This window comes from Diorhabda sublineata, chromosome 8 (genome assembly GCF_026230105.1).
Source record: "Diorhabda sublineata isolate icDioSubl1.1 chromosome 8, icDioSubl1.1, whole genome shotgun sequence".
Lineage (NCBI taxonomy): Eukaryota > Metazoa > Arthropoda > Insecta > Coleoptera > Chrysomelidae > Diorhabda > Diorhabda sublineata.
The window spans coordinates 31,075,544-31,093,547 of record NC_079481.1 but is presented as its reverse complement, the minus strand read 5'-3'; the positions used below and the strand labels follow the sequence as shown (position 1 = coordinate 31,093,547).

Sequence of the window (18,004 nt, the reverse complement as noted above, 5' to 3'; positions counted from 1 at the left end):
ATCATGAAATCGATGTTTCGACCGATTTTTTCGATCCCTTTTGGCAAACAGATGATGGTGTACCATTCAGAATTGATCAGATTGATCCATTCAATCGATTTGTGGTTAGTTTCGGATTCACGCGCATAGATAAATGGTTTGTCGCCTGTCATGATCTTATAGACGTTTTTCGACGGCGAAATTTTGATGAAATTCCATTTAACAAAAAAACTAGTTTTTTTTTTGAGTTTTTCTGGATTCAAAATAGGTTTTTTTTTGAATTTGATTCGATGTAGTAACGCTTTTTCGTAAAAATTTGGTCAAAATTTGGCTTTTTCAAATTCTATTTAACAAAAAAACTGATTTTCTAGGTTTTTTTGGATCCAAAATAGGATTTTTTTGACTTTGATTCGATGTAGTAACGCTTTTTCGTAAAAATTTGGTCAAAATTTGGCTTTTTCAAATTCTATTTAAAAAAAAAACTGATTTTCTAGGTTTTTTTGGATCCAAAATAGGATTTTTTTGACTTTGATTCGATGTAGTAACGCTTTTTCGTAAAAATTTGGTCAAAATTTGGCTTTTTCAAATTCTATTTAACAAAAAAACTGATTTTCTAGGTTTTTTTGGATCCAAAATAGGATTTTTTTGACTTTGATTCGATGTAGTAACGCTTTTTCGTAAAAATTTGGTCAAAATTTGGCTTTTTCAAATTCTATTTAAAAAAAAAACTGATTTTCTAGGTTTTTTTGGATCCAAAATAGGATTTTTTTGACTTTGATTCGATGTAGTAACGCTTTTTCGTAAAAATTTGGTCAAAATTTGGCTTTTGCAAATTCTATTTAACAAAAAAACTGATTTTCTAGGTTTTTTTGGATCCAAAATAGGATTTTTTTGAATTTGATTCGATGTAGTAACGCTTTTTCGTAAAAATTTGATCAACATTTGGCTTTTTCAAATCCCATCTACCAAAAAAACTAATTTTCTAGATTTTTCTTGGACCAAAATAAGTTTTTTCGAGTTTGATTTTATGTATTTACGCTTTTTCGTGAAAATTTCGTCAAAAATTGAATTTTTCTTGAAAATTTCGTCAAAATTTGGCTTTTTCAAAGCCCAACTAACAAAAAAACTTTTTTCTGGGTTTTTCTTGTTTAAAAAAAAGGTTTTTTTTTGTTTGATTCCATGTATTAATGGTTTTTCTTGGAAATTTCTTCAAAATTTGGATTTTTCCTGAATATTTCGTCAAAATTTGGCTTTTTCAAACTCCATCTAATAAAAAAACTTATTTTCTGGGTTTTTCTTGTTTCAAAATACGTTTTTTTTTTTGTTTGATTCCATGTATTAATGGTTTTTCTTGATAATTTCGTCAAAAATTGTTTTTTTCAAATTGGATTTAACAAAAAACTGATTTTCTGGGTTTTTCTTGGTCCAAAATAAGTTTTTTCGGGTTTGATTTTATGTATTTACGCTTTTCTGTGAAAATTTCTTCAAACATTGTCTTTTCCAAATTCAATTTAACAAGAAAACTGTTTTTTTTTGAGTTTTTCTGGGTCCAAAATAGGTTTTTCTTTTAGTTTGATTCGATGTAGTAAAGCTTTTTCGTGAAAATTTCGTCAAAATTTGGCTTTTTCAAATCCCATCTAACAAAAAAACTAATTTTCTGGGTTTTTCTTGGTCCAAAATAAGTTTTTTGAGTTTCATTTTATGTTTTTACGCTTTTTCGTGAAAATTACGTCAAAATTTGGCTTTTCCTTGGAAATTTCGTCAAAAATTGTTTTTTTTTAAATTGGATTTAACAAGAAAATTAATTTTTTGGGTTGTCTTTAGCCCAAAATAAAATTTTTCTGGGTTTGATACCATACATTAGCAAATTTTCATGAAAATTTGAACAAAAATTTACTTTTCTTTTCCTTTTTCCGTAACAAATTGGCTTTTTCAAATTCCATTTAACAAAAAAAATAATTTTCTGGGTTTTTCTTGGTCCAAAATATGCTTTTTTGAGCTAGCTTCGATGTAGTAAATCCTTTTCGTGAAAATTTCGTCAAAAATTGGCTGGAATCGATGTTTCGACCGATTTTTTCGATCACTTCTGGCAAACAGATGATGGTGTACCATTCAGAATTGATCAGATTGATCCATACAATCGATTTGTGGTTAGTTCCGGATTCACGCGCACAGATAAACGATTTGTCGCCTGTCATAATCTTATAGACGTCTTTCGACCGTCAAATTTTGATGAAATTTTCATTTTTCGATTGCCTACTGATCATTATCGTCATGTCAATCCTTTTTGCGTCATTATCCGAGCTAGGAATAGTTCTAATAGATTCGAATAGTATAAACGTCTTTCCGTCTTCCCATTATTACATCCATCCAGCTCTTTTCCATATTCTTCCATTCTATCGTATGCTTCGTTAGTCTTGTATCCATTATTTTCCATACAACTTCAAATCAAACCAATCTCAGTTATCTTTTGGTATTTGTCTCCTTTCAGTTCTTACAAAAATCCTTTTCCATCCAATAGTTGATATTTCTCCAGTGAATATTTTAGTTTTCGATCGATTTATCCAATAAAACATTATTTAATACTGTCATTTCCAGATATTTCTATAATATTCCAACTTTTAGGTTATGTACGCCATTTTTTTCTCGTATTTTTGACGGTTCGTAAAGATTTTCGACAACAAAAGTCACCTAACCTCAAATTCCTGAAACGATCGAAAGCGACGTCAAAATATTTCGTGTTCCCCTCGTATTAAGTGGTGGGTATTCGTTTGGATTTATAAAAAAAAAACAAATGGGGGAGACGAATAAATATATATATATATAAGAGTATGATTGCTTTCGGAGAATCAATTTTACAAATCGACTTTGATATATATCTGCAATTCGAAAAACTTGTGTAAAATAATTGGTTGTTTTCGCGGCGCGCTAGTTTCAGATGGAGTTAATGATAGTGTTGGTATCGACAGTACGTAGATACAATCTGACGGCTATTTCTTTGGGAGCGTTATTTAAGATGCCAATAATTTAGACGGATTCGGGTGGTCCGGATACTCCTTTGTATATTTATAAAATGAAAATATACTGTTTGTACGGATAAAATTGTTTCAATTTGGGATATTGGTATTTCGATGTAGATTTCGTCTCCAATCGTTTAGTATGTTGATAAGAATCGAAATCGATTAGTGTCAAAACAAGTACGTTTCGACTCCATAGAATGATAAATTTCAAAGTATAGAGTTTTATTGATGGCAACAAAACTTTTTTGCAATTAATTTTAGGTATGATTATGTGAAAGAGAAAAATTAAAAGTAAAAACGTGTTTTGTTTGAAGTAAAATGTTTTTTCGTCACACTGTATTCAACTCGATTGTTTGAATCAATGTATTAATAGTTTTTTGTGAAAGATTTGATCAAAATTTGAGTTTTCTAAATTCCATTTAACAAGAAAACTGATTTTTTGGATTTGATATAATATATTAGCAGTTTTTCGTGAAAATAGGCTTTCTCAAATTCCATTAAACAAAAAAACTTTTTTTGGATTTCGCTTGGTCCAAAATAGGTTTTTTGAATTTCATTCTATGTAGTAACGCTTTTTAGTAAAAAATTTCGTCAAAATTTGGCTTTTTTGAAATTCCATCTAACAATAAAACTAATTTTCTGGGTTTTTCTTGTTTCAAAATAAGTTTTTTCGATTTTGATTTTATGTATTTACGCTTTTCTGTAAAAATTTCGTCAAAAATTGGCTTTTCCAAATTCCATTTAACAAAAAAACTGTATTTTTGAGTTTTTCTTGGTCCAAAATAAGTTTTTTTGCATTTGTTTCGATGTAGTAACGCTTTTTCGTAAAAATTTGGTCAAAATTTGGCTTTTTTGAAAGTCCATCCAACAAAAAAACTAATTTTCTGGGTTTTTCTTGTTTCAAAATAAGTTTTTCGATTTTGATTTTATGTATTTACGCTTTTCTGTAAAAATTTCGTCAAAAATTGGCTTTTCCAAATTCCATTTAACAAAAAAACTGTATTTTTGAGTTTTTCTTGGTCCAAAATAAGTTTTTTTGCATTTGTTTCGATGTAGTAACGCTTTTTCGTAAAAATTTGGTCAAAATTTAGCTTTTTTGAAATTCCATCTAACAATAAAACTAATTTTCTGGGTTTTTCTTGTTTCAAAATAAGTTTTTCGATTTTGATTTTATGTATTTACGCTTTTCTGTAAAAATTTCGTCAAAAATTGGCTTTTCCAAATTCCATTTAACAAAAAAAACTGTATTTTTGAGTTTTTCTTGGTCCAAAATAAGTTTTTTTGCATTTGTTTCGATGTAGTAACGCTTTTTCGTAAAAATTTGGTCAAAATTTGGCTTTTTTGAAAGTCCATCCAACAAAAAAAACTAATTTTCTGGGTTTTTCTTGTTTCAAAATAAGTTTTTCGATTTTGATTTTATGTATTTACGCTTTTCTGTAAAAATTTCGTCAAAAATTGGCTTTTTCCAAATTCCATTTAACAAAAAAACTGTATTTTTGAGTTTTTCTTGGTCCAAAATAAGTTTTTTTGCATTTGTTTCGATGTAGTAACGCTTTTTCGTAAAAATTTGGTCAAAATTTAGCTTTTTTGAAATTCCATCTAACAATAAAACTAATTTTCTGGGTTTTTCTTGTTTCAAAATAAGTTTTTCGATTTTGATTTTATGTATTTACGCTTTTCTGTAAAAATTTCGTCAAAAATTGGCTTTTCCAAATTCCATTTAACAAAAAAACTGTATTTTTGAGTTTTTCTTGGTCCAAAATAAGTTTTTTTGCATTTGTTTCGATGTAGTAACGCTTTTTCGTAAAAATTTGGTCAAAATTTGGCTTTTTTGAAAGTCCATCCAACAAAAAAACTAATTTTCTGGGTTTTTCTTGTTTCAAAATAAGTTTTTCGATTTTGATTTTATGTATTTACGCTTTTCTGTAAAAATTTCGTCAAAAATTGGCTTTTCCAAATTCCATTTAACAAAAAAACTGTATTTTTGAGTTTTTCTTGGTCCAAAATAAGTTTTTTTGCATTTGTTTCGATGTAGTAACGCTTTTTCGTAAAAATTTGGTCAAAATTTAGCTTTTTTGAAATTCCATCTAACAATAAAACTAATTTTCTGGGTTTTTCTTGTTTCAAAATAAGTTTTTCGATTTTGATTTTATGTATTTACGCTTTTCTGTAAAAATTTCGTCAAAAATTGGCTTTTCCAAATTCCATTTAACAAAAAAACTGTATTTTTGAGTTTTTCTTGGTCCAAAATAAGTTTTTTTGCATTTGTTTCGATGTAGTAACGCTTTTTCGTAAAAATTTGGTCAAAATTTAGCTTTTTTGAAATTCCATCTAACAATAAAACTAATTTTCTGGGTTTTTCTTGTTTCAAAATAAGTTTTTCGATTTTGATTTTATGTATTTACGCTTTTCTGTAAAAATTTCGTCAAAAATTGGCTTTTCCAAATTCCATTTAACAAAAAAACTGTATTTTTGAGTTTTTCTTGGTCCAAAATAAGTTTTTTTGCATTTGTTTCGATGTAGTAACGCTTTTTCGTAAAAATTTGGTCAAAATTTAGCTTTTTTGAAATTCCATCTAACAATAAAACTAATTTTCTGGGTTTTTCTTGTTTCAAAATAAGTTTTTCGATTTTGATTTTATGTATTTACGCTTTTCTGTAAAAATTTCGTCAAAAATTGGCTTTTCCAAATTCCATTTAACAAAAAAACTGTATTTTTGAGTTTTTCTTGGTCCAAAATAAGTTTTTTTGCATTTATTTCGATGTAGTAACGCTTTTTCGTAAAAATTTGGTCAAAATTTGGCTTTTTTGAAATTCCATCTAACAATAAAACTAATTTTCTGGGTTTTTCTTGTTTCAAAATACGTTTTTTTTGTTTGATTCCATATATTAATGGTTTTTCTTGAAAATTTCGACAAAATTTGGCTTTTTTAAATCCCATATAACAATAAAACTGTTTTTCTGGGTCCAAATTAGGTTTTTTAAAATTTGATTCGATGTAGTAACTAATTTTCGAGAAAATTTCATCAAAAATTGGATTTCCCAAATTTCATTAAACAAAAAAACTGATTTTATCGGTTGTTCTTAATCCAAAATAGGTTTTTTTGAGTTTGCTTCGATGTAGTAAATCTTTTTCGTGAAAATTTCGTTAAAATTTGGCTTTTTCAAACCCCATCTAACAAAAAAACTGATTTTCTGGGTTTTTCTTGTTTCAAAATACGTTTTTTCGAGTTTGAGTCCATGTATTAATGGCTTTTCTTAATAATTTCAATAAAAAATGGCTTTTTCAAATTAGATTTAACAAGAAAATTATTTTTCTGGGTTTGATACCATATATTAGCAGATTTTCGTGAAAATTTGGTCAAAAATTTACGTTTTTTTCCTTTTTTCGTAACAAATTGGCTTTTTCAAATTCCATTTAACAATAAAACTAATTTTCTGGGTTTTTCTTGGTCCAAAATAAGTTTTTTCCATTTTGTTTTTATGTAGTGACACTTTTCTGTAAAAATTTCGTCAAAAATTTTTTTCCAAATTCCATTTAACAAGGAAACTGTTTTTCTGGGTCCAAATAAGTTTTTTTAAAATTTGATTCGATGTAGTAACTAATTTTCGAGAAAATTTCATCAAAAGTTGGATTTCCCAAATTTCATTAAACAAAAAAAACTGATTTTATCGGTTGTTCTTAATCCGAAATAGGTTTTTTTGAGTTTGCCTCGATGTAGTAATGCTTTTCGTGAAAATTTCGTCAAAAATTGGCTTTTCCAAATTCCATTTAACAAGAAAACTGATTTTCTGGGTTTTCCTTAGCCCAAAATAAATTTTTCTGGGTTTGATAGCACAAATTAGCAGATTTTCGTGAAAATTTGAACAAAAATTTATTTTTTTTAACAATTTTTGGGTTTTTCTTGGTCCAAAATAGATTTTCTTAATTTTAATCAATGTAGTAACTCTTCTTTGTGAAAATTTGATCAAAAATTGGCTTTTCCAAATTCTATTTAACAAGAAAATTTATTTTCTGGGCTTTTCTTAGGCGAAAATAAATTTTTCTAGGTTTGATACCATAAAATTAGCTAGTTTTCGTGAAAATTTGAACAGAAATTTACTTTTTTCGTGAAAATTTCATTAAAAATTGGCTTTTTCAAACAACATTCAACAAAAAAACTGATTATCTGGATTTATTCTTGGTCCAAAATAGGTTTTTTTGAGTTTTATTCGATGTGGTAACGCTTTTTCGTGAAAATTTCGACAAAAATTGGCTTTTTCAAATTCTATTTAACAAGAAAATTGATTTTCTGGGCTTTCCTTAGCTCATTATAAATTTTTCTAGGTTTGATACCATAAATTAGCTAGTTTTCGTGAAAATTTGAACAGAAATTTACTTTTTTCGTGAAAATTTCGTTAAAATTTTGCTTTTCCAAATTCCATTTAACCAAAAAAACTGTATTTTTGAGTATTTCTTGGTCCAAAATAGGTTTCTTTGAATTTTATTCTATTTAGTAACGCTTTTTCGTGAAAATTTCGTCAAAATTTGGCTTTTTCAAATCTTTCAAATCAAGCTTTTTTTGGCTTTTGGGTTTTTCTTGTTTCAAAATACGTTTGTTTGATTTGATTCCATGTATTAATGGTTTTTCTTGACAATTTCGTCAAAAATTGGCATTTTCAAATTTTCTTTAAACAAAAAAAAAACTGATTTTATCGATTTTTCTTGGTCCAAAATAGTTTTTTTTTTGAGTTTGCTTCGATGTTGTACAACTTTTTCGTGAAAATTTCGTTAAAAATAGTCTTTTCCAAATACCATTAAACAAAAAACTGATTTTCTGGGGTTTTCTTGAAATTGAAAAGGAGAACGAGCAGCATATAAGACAGACCCCACCCTGTCGAAAAGGGATGAGGGAAAGTAGATAAAACTTCTTCCCAAAAAGGCATAACCTAACCATTAAACAACTTTACACTACGTAAATAACCGTCGAAACTTATCGAATAACCCCTATAATTATTTAAATTAAAAAAAGTCCAATTTGACCGGACTATAAAGCGAGTTTGACGTTTCCATTGTAGCTTATGTTTTTGCCGGTTAATTTCCGTTATTTATACGAATTATTATAATTTTCCAAACAAATTAAAATATATTTAAGTACACGTTTACCAACAGCAATATTTAAATTGTACGTAACGCGTTTGAATAGCTCGTAAACTTCGACTGGAAATAGAAGCATCAACCTAAGTTCAAACACCTGATAATCGCGACGCAACAGAAAGGAATATCATTAAATATTATTAAACATTTAATGATACAATTTTAAATATATAATTACCCTTCTTTCTTCGTCGTGCAATAATACTTGGATCACGTCTTGACACGTGGTTTCTTCAGTTATACCGGAAACCCATCGCTGCTCCCCTCGTACCCATATTGGTAATTCCTCGCCGCTGCTGACGCTGTCCTGGTCGGAATCGTATAAACTTTGGTTTCTTGAATCGTTTAAACACATCATTTTCCTTTAAAAATAAGAAAAAAATTGACAAACACACAACTGACTAATTATTGGGTAAATTTTCGACGCTCCTCGTATATTATCAGTAGGCGTCGCAACACTAAATAACAATTAAATATTTACAATGTTATTTTTAAATGCTACATTGCGAAACAAAGAAAGTTAGTTCATTGACTTTCAACATTTCGAACGATTGAATTCAACTATAAAAATAAAAAATAAATTCCAATCACGAATACAATCGATTCCACTACGATTTTGTGATTCATTTTACATTATTTTTATGAATTCGAGTAAAATGCACGTTGCACGTCAATATTTTCCAAAGTACGGACCTGAATTGAAGTACCAGAGTCGACCAAATCATCGCGCAATCCAACGCCGTTTTTAACTTTTAAAAAAATTGTATTTCTACCACATATTACTGGACCTCGTATATTTACAATAAATCTATTTCGTCTGCATGACGTTCCAAAATGTCAAAGATACATAACCTCACTTTTCTAGTTCGTAATCTGAGTGAAAGGCTGATAAAATTTGTATTGTTAGGTTAGGTTAGGTTAGAAAACTAAAATTTAATAAAATATAGGTAATAATTTTCCAGTTTGAATATTCCGAGACAAAATTGACGTTTAATTACCTGATCTAATCGACAAGGTCTCGCCCAGTATATACACCATACTTCAAATCTACTTTTAAACGCTTTTGAGGTTATGTTCGTGTTCAAATTGTGCGAATTTTCAACATTCATGAACGCCTATTCGCGTTCGTTTGTGCACTAATACGTGTCACTTGTCATTTTATGAAAAAAAATTGATTTACGTCATCGAGCAAATGAAAAAATGGTTTGTTCTGATTGTCTGCACGGGGAGCCGCCAATAATTTGGTATCGTTGGAGTATTATAGATGCCCAGTAGCAAATAAAAAGTACCAGATGTCTGGTGTGATCGCGTGAACAAATTTTCTCTGCAACTGCACAAAAAAGAAACAACACACGACTTCGACCTCGATCCCAGAGACGAACTAGGGGTTTCAGACGCCCAAGGACGAATCAAATCAAATCGAAATGTGTTATACCTCGTGGAAAATTTTTTAAATCGACGATTTTCACGCGGAATTTAGTTCGAATTGTCCTCGTACGCCTGTTGTAACAATTTATAGCACCCAGTCGAAGTTAGACTTTGGAAAAACCTTTCTTTATGATTAGATATGCACCATCTTCTTCAAATTCGAATTTCACACCGACTCAAATCGGGTCCCTTTCGAAACAGATTTTTTTTCCTAGCCTTCCAAGGAAATCTGAGCAGACCAGTTGACGGAAAAGCTTTAGGTCAGGGTCAAATGTGTTATACTTCGACTAAAATTTGTTAATTCGACGATTTTCACGCAGAATTTGGTTGATTTTGGTCACTTTTTTCGAAGTTGGGGCGATCTAGGTGCTGGTCATCTTCTCGGACCTCACAACACCACCCAAAAACACGCGCACGTGATAGAGAATTGTCCTCATAACAAATTACAGCACCCAGTCGGAGTTTTTTCTTCAATTTTTGTTCTGGGACGTGCATTATCAAGATATCTAGATACCCAACGCTTTCTAGGCACCAGACACGATCGGTGACATGCAGAAGCTTGTGGAATACGAATTTGTACCGAAACTTCTTCTGGAAGATAGTTTAGCACTACGAGGTCCAGTCACGACGAAGAGTTTTTAAATTTGAGACGTTCGTTGGTTAGAAACCGATTGGGATCGCGACGTCTTCTCAAACGACGTAATAAAACGTAGGACATAAACAAAACGAATGCAACACCATTTTAATATCTTCACAAATACATTCTGTTTTGTTTTTAGGCGTTTTTCAATCTAATATTTGGATATTTCGTAGTCCGTTTCTGTATAGTACACGCCATCAGTAAATCCATCTTCAAGACTAACAACTTGCTATTATATTGCCATAAAAAAATGATTCTCTGACCCTCGGGGCCCCTAGTTTGAAGCTCAAGAAACGGACGCCGCCTAAAAATTAACCATTCGAACAAAGCTAACTGTATTTATGTGAAAAAAAATTCGTGAATATACATCAGAGCGTGCCAAAGATCAGACCACCTTAATTTAACTTATATTCACCTTATTATTCACTCGAGACTCGAATACTACCAGACGATTTATTATTATTATTTTTTTTTTAATACCGAACAAAATTTTGTTTATTAATAGTTGAAAAAAAAGTTGATCGGGTTATCGATTTATGCACGTTGTCAATCGGAAAAATATTTTATTTCTATTAGAGGTTCGTAGGTAAGTTTTTATAATGTTAAGGATCGTAGAGGAATAACTACCTACTACCTCAATATATGTGTATACATGGTTTTCTGACCTGTATCTCGATTTTTATTTTAGTTAACGGGATGGTAGGACAGTTGAATAGATATTTTTCTAGAATTTTGAAGAAAATAAAGGATTTTCATTGTTTACTTTTCTTTTTAATTAACATTTCAACGACCGAGCCTTAATAATGGAACACAACATCAGCCAAATGGCCGCCAGGACTGCGCTTACATGGACCAAATCCTTTTCATGAAATTTTCCGTAACCAAATTGCAAAGCGGCTGCCCCATGTCCTCGATAGCCTCACGAATTCCGTCTTTGAGGTCTTGAATCGATGCTGGACTGTTGGCGTAGACGTGGCCCCAAAGGAAAAAGTCGCAAGGTGTTAAATCACAAGATCTCGGTGGCCTCTTCGAGAGATAACACGGTCCGGAAATTTTTCCCGTAAAAGATCGATGGTTTCGTTGGTTGCTATCTCTCGATAGCGCAATTCATTCACCGTAACTGTTGCTCCGGCCTTATTTTCGAAAAAGTAAGGTCCAATGACACCGCCAGACCATAAACAACACCAAACAGTCACGCGTTGAGGATTTTCAACAATAACTCTTGGGTTTTACGAGCCCCAGATTCGACATTTTTGTTTATTGACGTAATTAGCAAAGACACGACGTTGTTGATGATCGTCCGGCTCGAGTTCTTGTGTTAACTGAACTTTATAGGCCTTAAGACCCAAGTTTTCATGCAAAATACGGTGTAATGACGTTTGCGGAATGGCTAATTCCAAAGAACGACGAGGAATGGACAAACCTGGGTTTTCTTCAACACTTTGGGCTACAGCAGCGATATTCTCAGTTGTTTTTGAGCGACGCGCGCGGGTTTTATTCTTCACATCACTAACTTGTCTCGAAAACTCAAATTTTTCCACCAATTTCTGTATTGCGGTCCTAGAAGGTGCTTAACGTCGACCCGAAAATGTTTTAGTTATACGAACCGTCTCTGCCAAACTTTCGCCATTTTTATAGTGAATTTTAATAATTTCAATGCGTCGTTGAACGCATTTTCATTAATGGCGTAGTTTCTACTTGTCAAATGTCAAAAAATGACAGTTTCAAAAGTGACATTTATCGAAATAGCCTCTTATCGGAAAACCCAAACATTATCTTGATTTTCTATGACTTTCCACGTGGATAAACATGTTTTTTATTGAGTAGAAACCTTAAATTTTGTACTTAATTGTCTTAATTGTTAAAATTGTCAAAAATTGTCGCTGTTGTCTGTTTGTTATCAAAACAACCGACACGTAAGATTTTTGCGTGAAAAATGACCCCGAATATTAAAACACTTTCTTTTATGAAAGCCAAAATGTGTAATACCACGTTTACGTTGAATAATTGATTCATTAAATTTTTGTTTCTCGGATATAACGCAAAAAATATTACTTCAACATGATATAAATCAACAAAAGTTGTTTTTAAGATAATTATCTTTTCTCTTAAATCAAAAAGACGGGAGATCGGAACCGATTATTTTTTCGATCGATCGATCGATCGATCGAACCGAGCGGAAAATAAGTTGACGTGTTTACAAAATGCAGAAAGTTCCGTAATTTTTATACAAAATGCTTACGGGTATATTAACTAAAATAACTTTCCCTTTTTCAACTTTATGCAGTGACGGCCTGTGGCAAAACATTTTAGATGTATGTCCGATCTAAATTATCCACGAGAGTTCGAAATTTTGTAAATTGTGAGATATTTTTAGGTTATGTTAGGTTAGGTTCGATCTAGGTTATTCATACAAGGTCTGGTTATTAAATAACGAGACTAGTTACGAAAAATTATTTAAAAACCTTTCCATACGTTTTTTCCATCGATCGAAGCAGTCTTCTTTGGTAAGCGCCTTCAGGAGCTCTGCTTCACCGTTTCCATCGAATCGGATCCTTTTCAAAGCAGATTTTATCTTCGGAAACAAAAATAAAGTCGCACGGTGCTAAATCTGGTGAGTACGAGCTCTGGATTGCGCTTACTGTCCAAATTATGCTTCACAGACGAAATCGTTCTCGAAGCGTTGTCAAAACTGACAAATAGTAAGTTTGGTTGACAGTCTGACACTCTGGAACTCCTTCAGACGCCACCGCGCCGATAATTTCGAAAAAAACAACGAACGTTGCTTTGAATTTTGATTTGCTCTATCGTCCATCGCAACACCACTCAAAAACACTTTTTGCCGTTCTTCTGCTTCACCATAGACTCAAATCTGGCCCGTTTCGAAGCAGAAACAAAAAAAAGTCGCACGGTGCTAAATCCGGTGAGTTCGGCGGGTGTTCGAGCACTGGAGTGCGATTACTGGCCAAATACTGCTTATTATGGGTAGATACGTCGACCTGGTACAAAATCGGGCTGTTTTTTACGATAAATAGTAAGTCTGGTTGTCAGTCTGACCTTATGGAGCCGATTCAGTCGTCACGTACCTTTAATGTCGAAAATTGCCTTGAATTTTGATATTGGGCGATTTGGACGTCTACCAAATCATCGATTATCGTTTTGTTTCAATATCGTATTGAAAAATCCACGTTTCGTCGCCAGTAATACAATTTTTCATCAGTTCGGGATCTTTTTCTAACCTTTCAAGGAAATCTGATCAGTTTTTGGACAAGGAGTCAGATTTTTTGACACCAGCTTCGCACAGACTTTTGTCATGTCTCATTCGACACGGTTTCGTTAATTTTGGTCACTGTTTCCGGAGTTGGGACACGCTCACGACATAGAAAATTGTCCCCGTAGGCCTCTTGCAACAATTTATAGCACCCAGACGTTCGTTTCGACCGTCTTAGGGCGCCCTCTAGGCGCGCGGTCTCGTTATTTAATAACCAAACTTCGTAGCTCACGTTGAGGTTAGGAACTTTTTAAACAACCCTCGTATTATGGTAGTTTCCCTACATTTGTACCGAGTTGATGAAGATTCATTATTGACAATGTATGAATAATTAATATTTTGTTTGTACAACCAATTAATTGCTATTACATAGATACATTCTCCCGATACCGCCATGTACTAATTTGTCATTATTTATTCGTAAATTAATTCTTTTTGACAGTCGATTTGACGTATTGAAATGTTGTTGTACGTAGTTTATTCTAATTTTGTTTGTCATCGGTCGATTAAATCGTTGCTTAAGGCGATATCGAAAGTAGTTCGAATAGTTAATTGAGTTGTAATTATTAAAATACGGCGCGTTATATAAAATGACGCTGCGTCTTTAAAAACGCCAAAAGTTGCGGTTATGTAAGAAGAATGAACTCAAAAAAGGGCGACGATTCTCGTACCGACTGTAGTTTCCGTATTTTAGTACTGCGTGGATTGAATTTAAAGCGGATATCAGCAAAACTCGGAGCAATCGATGTCGTACTCAAATTGGTGTCGAGCAAAGCGTTGAACTCGTCCAGGAGGAAGAATCTCGAATCTCGAACCGACCAAGCCGTTTGGAAATCACCTACTGTTGATACTTGGGCTTCTAGCCACCATAAAAACGAAACTGGGTCAGTGGGTGATGTTTCAAAATACGTCTGCTATCTTACACTGTGGACTCTACAAGATCCTCATCAGATCGAAGTTGTTAAAGCTTGGTCTCTAGAAGAATAAGCACTAATAGGTATTGGAAAAAAGATGACTCGACGGATACTTGGTGGATGTGGTGGATACGATGTCCCAGACGAATTGAGAACCGGACAGTTGTTGCGGCACAGAATCTGGTACAGTAATCTCGTGAAAAGGAAGTCCTAGGAGAAAATGGACGAATCAAGCGATCTGTAGATCGTTCCTGGCAGTCTAAACGTAGAAAGAAGCGGTACAAGATAGAATCCGGTGGCTACGTTTTGTTAGAGCGGCCAAAAATCTTCCTAGGCTGCTTAAATGGCTAGTTTAGTTTGAGACACGAATCCCAATGAGACCAGGCAACCCCTAGGAAGTCCTAGGAGAAAATGGAAGAATCAAGCGATCTGTAGATCGTTCCTGGCAGTCTAAACGTAGAAAGAAGCGGTACAAGATAGAATCCGGTGGCTACGTTTTGTTAGAGCGGCCAAAAATCTTCCTAGGCTGCTTAAATGGCTAGTTTAGTTTGAGACACGAATCCCAATGAGACCAGGCAACCCCTAGGAAGTCCTAGGAGAAAATGGACGAATCAAGCGATCTGTAGATCGTTCCTGGCAGTCTAAACGTAGAAAGAAGCGGTACAAGATAGAATCCGGTGCCAAAAGGTTTTGTAAGAGTGACCAGAAATCTTTCTAGGCTACTAAGAGAGACTCAAAACGCAAAGCAATGGAAAATTCACATCGCTCGGTGGTTTTATTTTGAATTAAGACTTGGGTATGTAGATAGTATCGTGGCTGAAGCGATTGACATTGTTTAAAGCACGGAGGAAACTTGGATCCACCAAAATAAGGTGAATTGGTGCCAAATTAGTTGATTAGAATAGTTTTTCGATAAATACGCCGTAGTGAACACACTGTTTATAGTCTGCCACTACACCAACGCTCACAATTCAGTATCTGAAGACGATAAGTTGGTTATCGAAACGCTCGTTCGACCAACGGTTCCAGAAATCGCAATTTAGTAATACAAACGCCGTACAATTCACGTCAAATATAATAAATTTATAAATGACGTATATCATCATTATTTCTGTCGATAATTATTGTTTGAAATTGTTTTTTCATCGCGACGATAGCGAAGAACCCACACATTAACATTCCGAATGACTAGCCGACTAATGGCAATGGTTGCGATGGTAAATCGGTGGTCAACTTGTCAACTCGTATACATTATATCTTTCTTATGAATAACCACAACGTGTACAATATGATTTCATGCTCCGTGGGCACGCTAACGAATAAGAATTAATACTTATTCCCACACGAGGTGTATCGATAAGCTGTGTTGCCGTTTTGTACGAGAAAATCCTCGATTACCGATATAAAAGTCCGAAATGACTCTACAAAACGCAATTTTCTTTTTATCGGCGCGTAATGGTAAAATCCCGGTATCGCGATCTATTTAGGTAACATTGGCAACAATGTAAACGTTGTTCATAAGCGATCGAGACGTGCGGGAGACAACGGAAAACCATTCTGCGTGATTTCCGGTCAATCTAAGCCTGCTCAATTAGAATTGTAGTCAAGTTCCCAGGCTTCGAATAAATAAAGAAAAAATACACGTAAATTGAGCTCGCTTCATTAACCCATCTTTTTGTTTTGAACAAAACAGAAGAAAAAAAAACGAAATAATAGTAGATCTGGATCGACACAGAAATTGATGTTGGCAAGTTAATGCGGTGTAATTTAGTTTGAATGAACTAATAATTTCTGTTGTTTTTTCTCGAGAAAAAATTAACCCAACAATAAAAATAGAAAATTTTTATGTATAGTACTTAATTTTCAAACAATAACCGAAACTATCGAAATTAAAAATTACAATTACATTAAAATCATTTGTAGAATGATGATTTCGAACATTTTTGTTAATTGAAACATTTTTCTAATATTCTTATGTACAATTAACGAGACTACTGTCTGATTTGAACAAAATTAACGAGACTACTGTCTAGTTTGAACAAAATTAACGAGACTACTGTCTGATTTGAACAAAATTAACGAGACTACTGTCTGATTTGAACAAAATTAACGAGACTACTGTCTAGTTTGAACAAAATTAACGAGACTACTGTCTAGTTTGAACAAAATTAACGAGACTACTGTCTGATTTGAACAAAATTAACGAGACTACTGTCTAGTTTGAACAAAATTAACGAGACTACTGTCTGATTTGAACAAAATTAACGAGACTACTGTCTGATTTGAACAAAATTAACGAGACTACTGTCTAGTTTGAACAAAATTAACGAGACTACTGTCTGATTTGAACAAAATTAACGAGACTACTGTCTAGTTTGAACAAAATTAACGAGACTACTGTCTAGTTTGAACAAAATTAACGAGACTACTGTCTAGTTTGAACAAAATTAACGAGACTACTGTCTGATTTGAACAAAATTAACGAGACTACTGTCTAGTTTGAACAAAATTAACGAGACTACTGTCTGATTTGAACAAAATTAACGAGACTACTGTCTGATTTGAACAAAATTAACGAGACTACTGTCTAGTTTGAACAAAATTAACGAGACTACTGTCTAGTTTGAACAAAATTAACGAGACTACTGTCTGATTTGAACAAAATTAACGAGACTACTGTCTAGTTTGAACAAAATTAACGAGACTACTGTCTGATTTGAACAAAATTAACGAGACTACTGTCTGATTTGAACAAAATTAACGAGACTACTGTCTAGTTTGAACAAAATTAACGAGACTACTGTCTAGTTTGAACAAAATTAACGAGACTACTGTCTAGTTTGAACAAAATTAACGAGACTACTGTCTAGTTTGAACAAAATTAACGAGACTACTGTCTGATTTGAACAAAATTAACGAGACTACTGTCTAGTTTGAACAAAATTAACGAGACTACTGTCTGATTTGAACAAAATTAACGAGACTACTGTCTAGTTTGAACAAAATTAACGAGACTACTGTCTAGTTTGAACAAAATTAACGAGACTACTGTCTAGTTTGAACAAAATTAACGAGACTACTGTCTGATTTGAACAAAATTAACGAGACTACTGTCTGATTTGAACAAAATTAACGAGACTACTGTCTAGTTTGAACAAAATTAACGAGACTACTGTCTAGTTTGAACAAAATTAACGAGACTACTGTCTAGTTTGAACAAAATTAACGAGACTACTGTCTAGTTTGAACAAAATTAACGAGACTACTGTCTAGTTTGAACAAAATTAACGAGACTACTGTCTGATTTGAACAAAATTAACGAGACTACTGTCTAGTTTGAACAAAATTAACGAGACTACTGTCTAGTTTGAACAAAATTAACGAGACTACTGTCTAGTTTGAACAAAATTAACGAGACTACTGTCTAGTTTGAACAAAATTAACGAGACTACTGTCTGATTTGAACAAAATTAACGAGACTACTGTCTAGTTTGAACAAAATTAACGAGACTACTGTCTAGTTTGAACAAAATTAACGAGACTACTGTCTAGTTTGAACAAAATTAACGAGACTACTGTCTAGTTTGAACAAAATTAACGAGACTACTGTCTGATT

The 18,004-nt window shown here is 32.6% G+C and overlaps 1 protein-coding gene across 2 annotated transcripts in view; it reads right to left on the bottom strand.

Moving 5' to 3' along the window:
• The window catches only part of LOC130447926 (ras association domain-containing protein 10-like), a 50,229-nt gene that overhangs the window by 5,343 nt on the left and 26,882 nt on the right, over positions 1–18,004 (bottom strand). For both annotated transcript variants that reach the window (XM_056784982.1, XM_056784983.1), the window contains exon 2: positions 8,314–8,497. In XM_056784982.1, the coding sequence (XP_056640960.1) occupies positions 8,314–8,497 (184 nt within the window). The remainder of the gene's footprint in view (positions 1–8,313; positions 8,498–18,004) is intronic.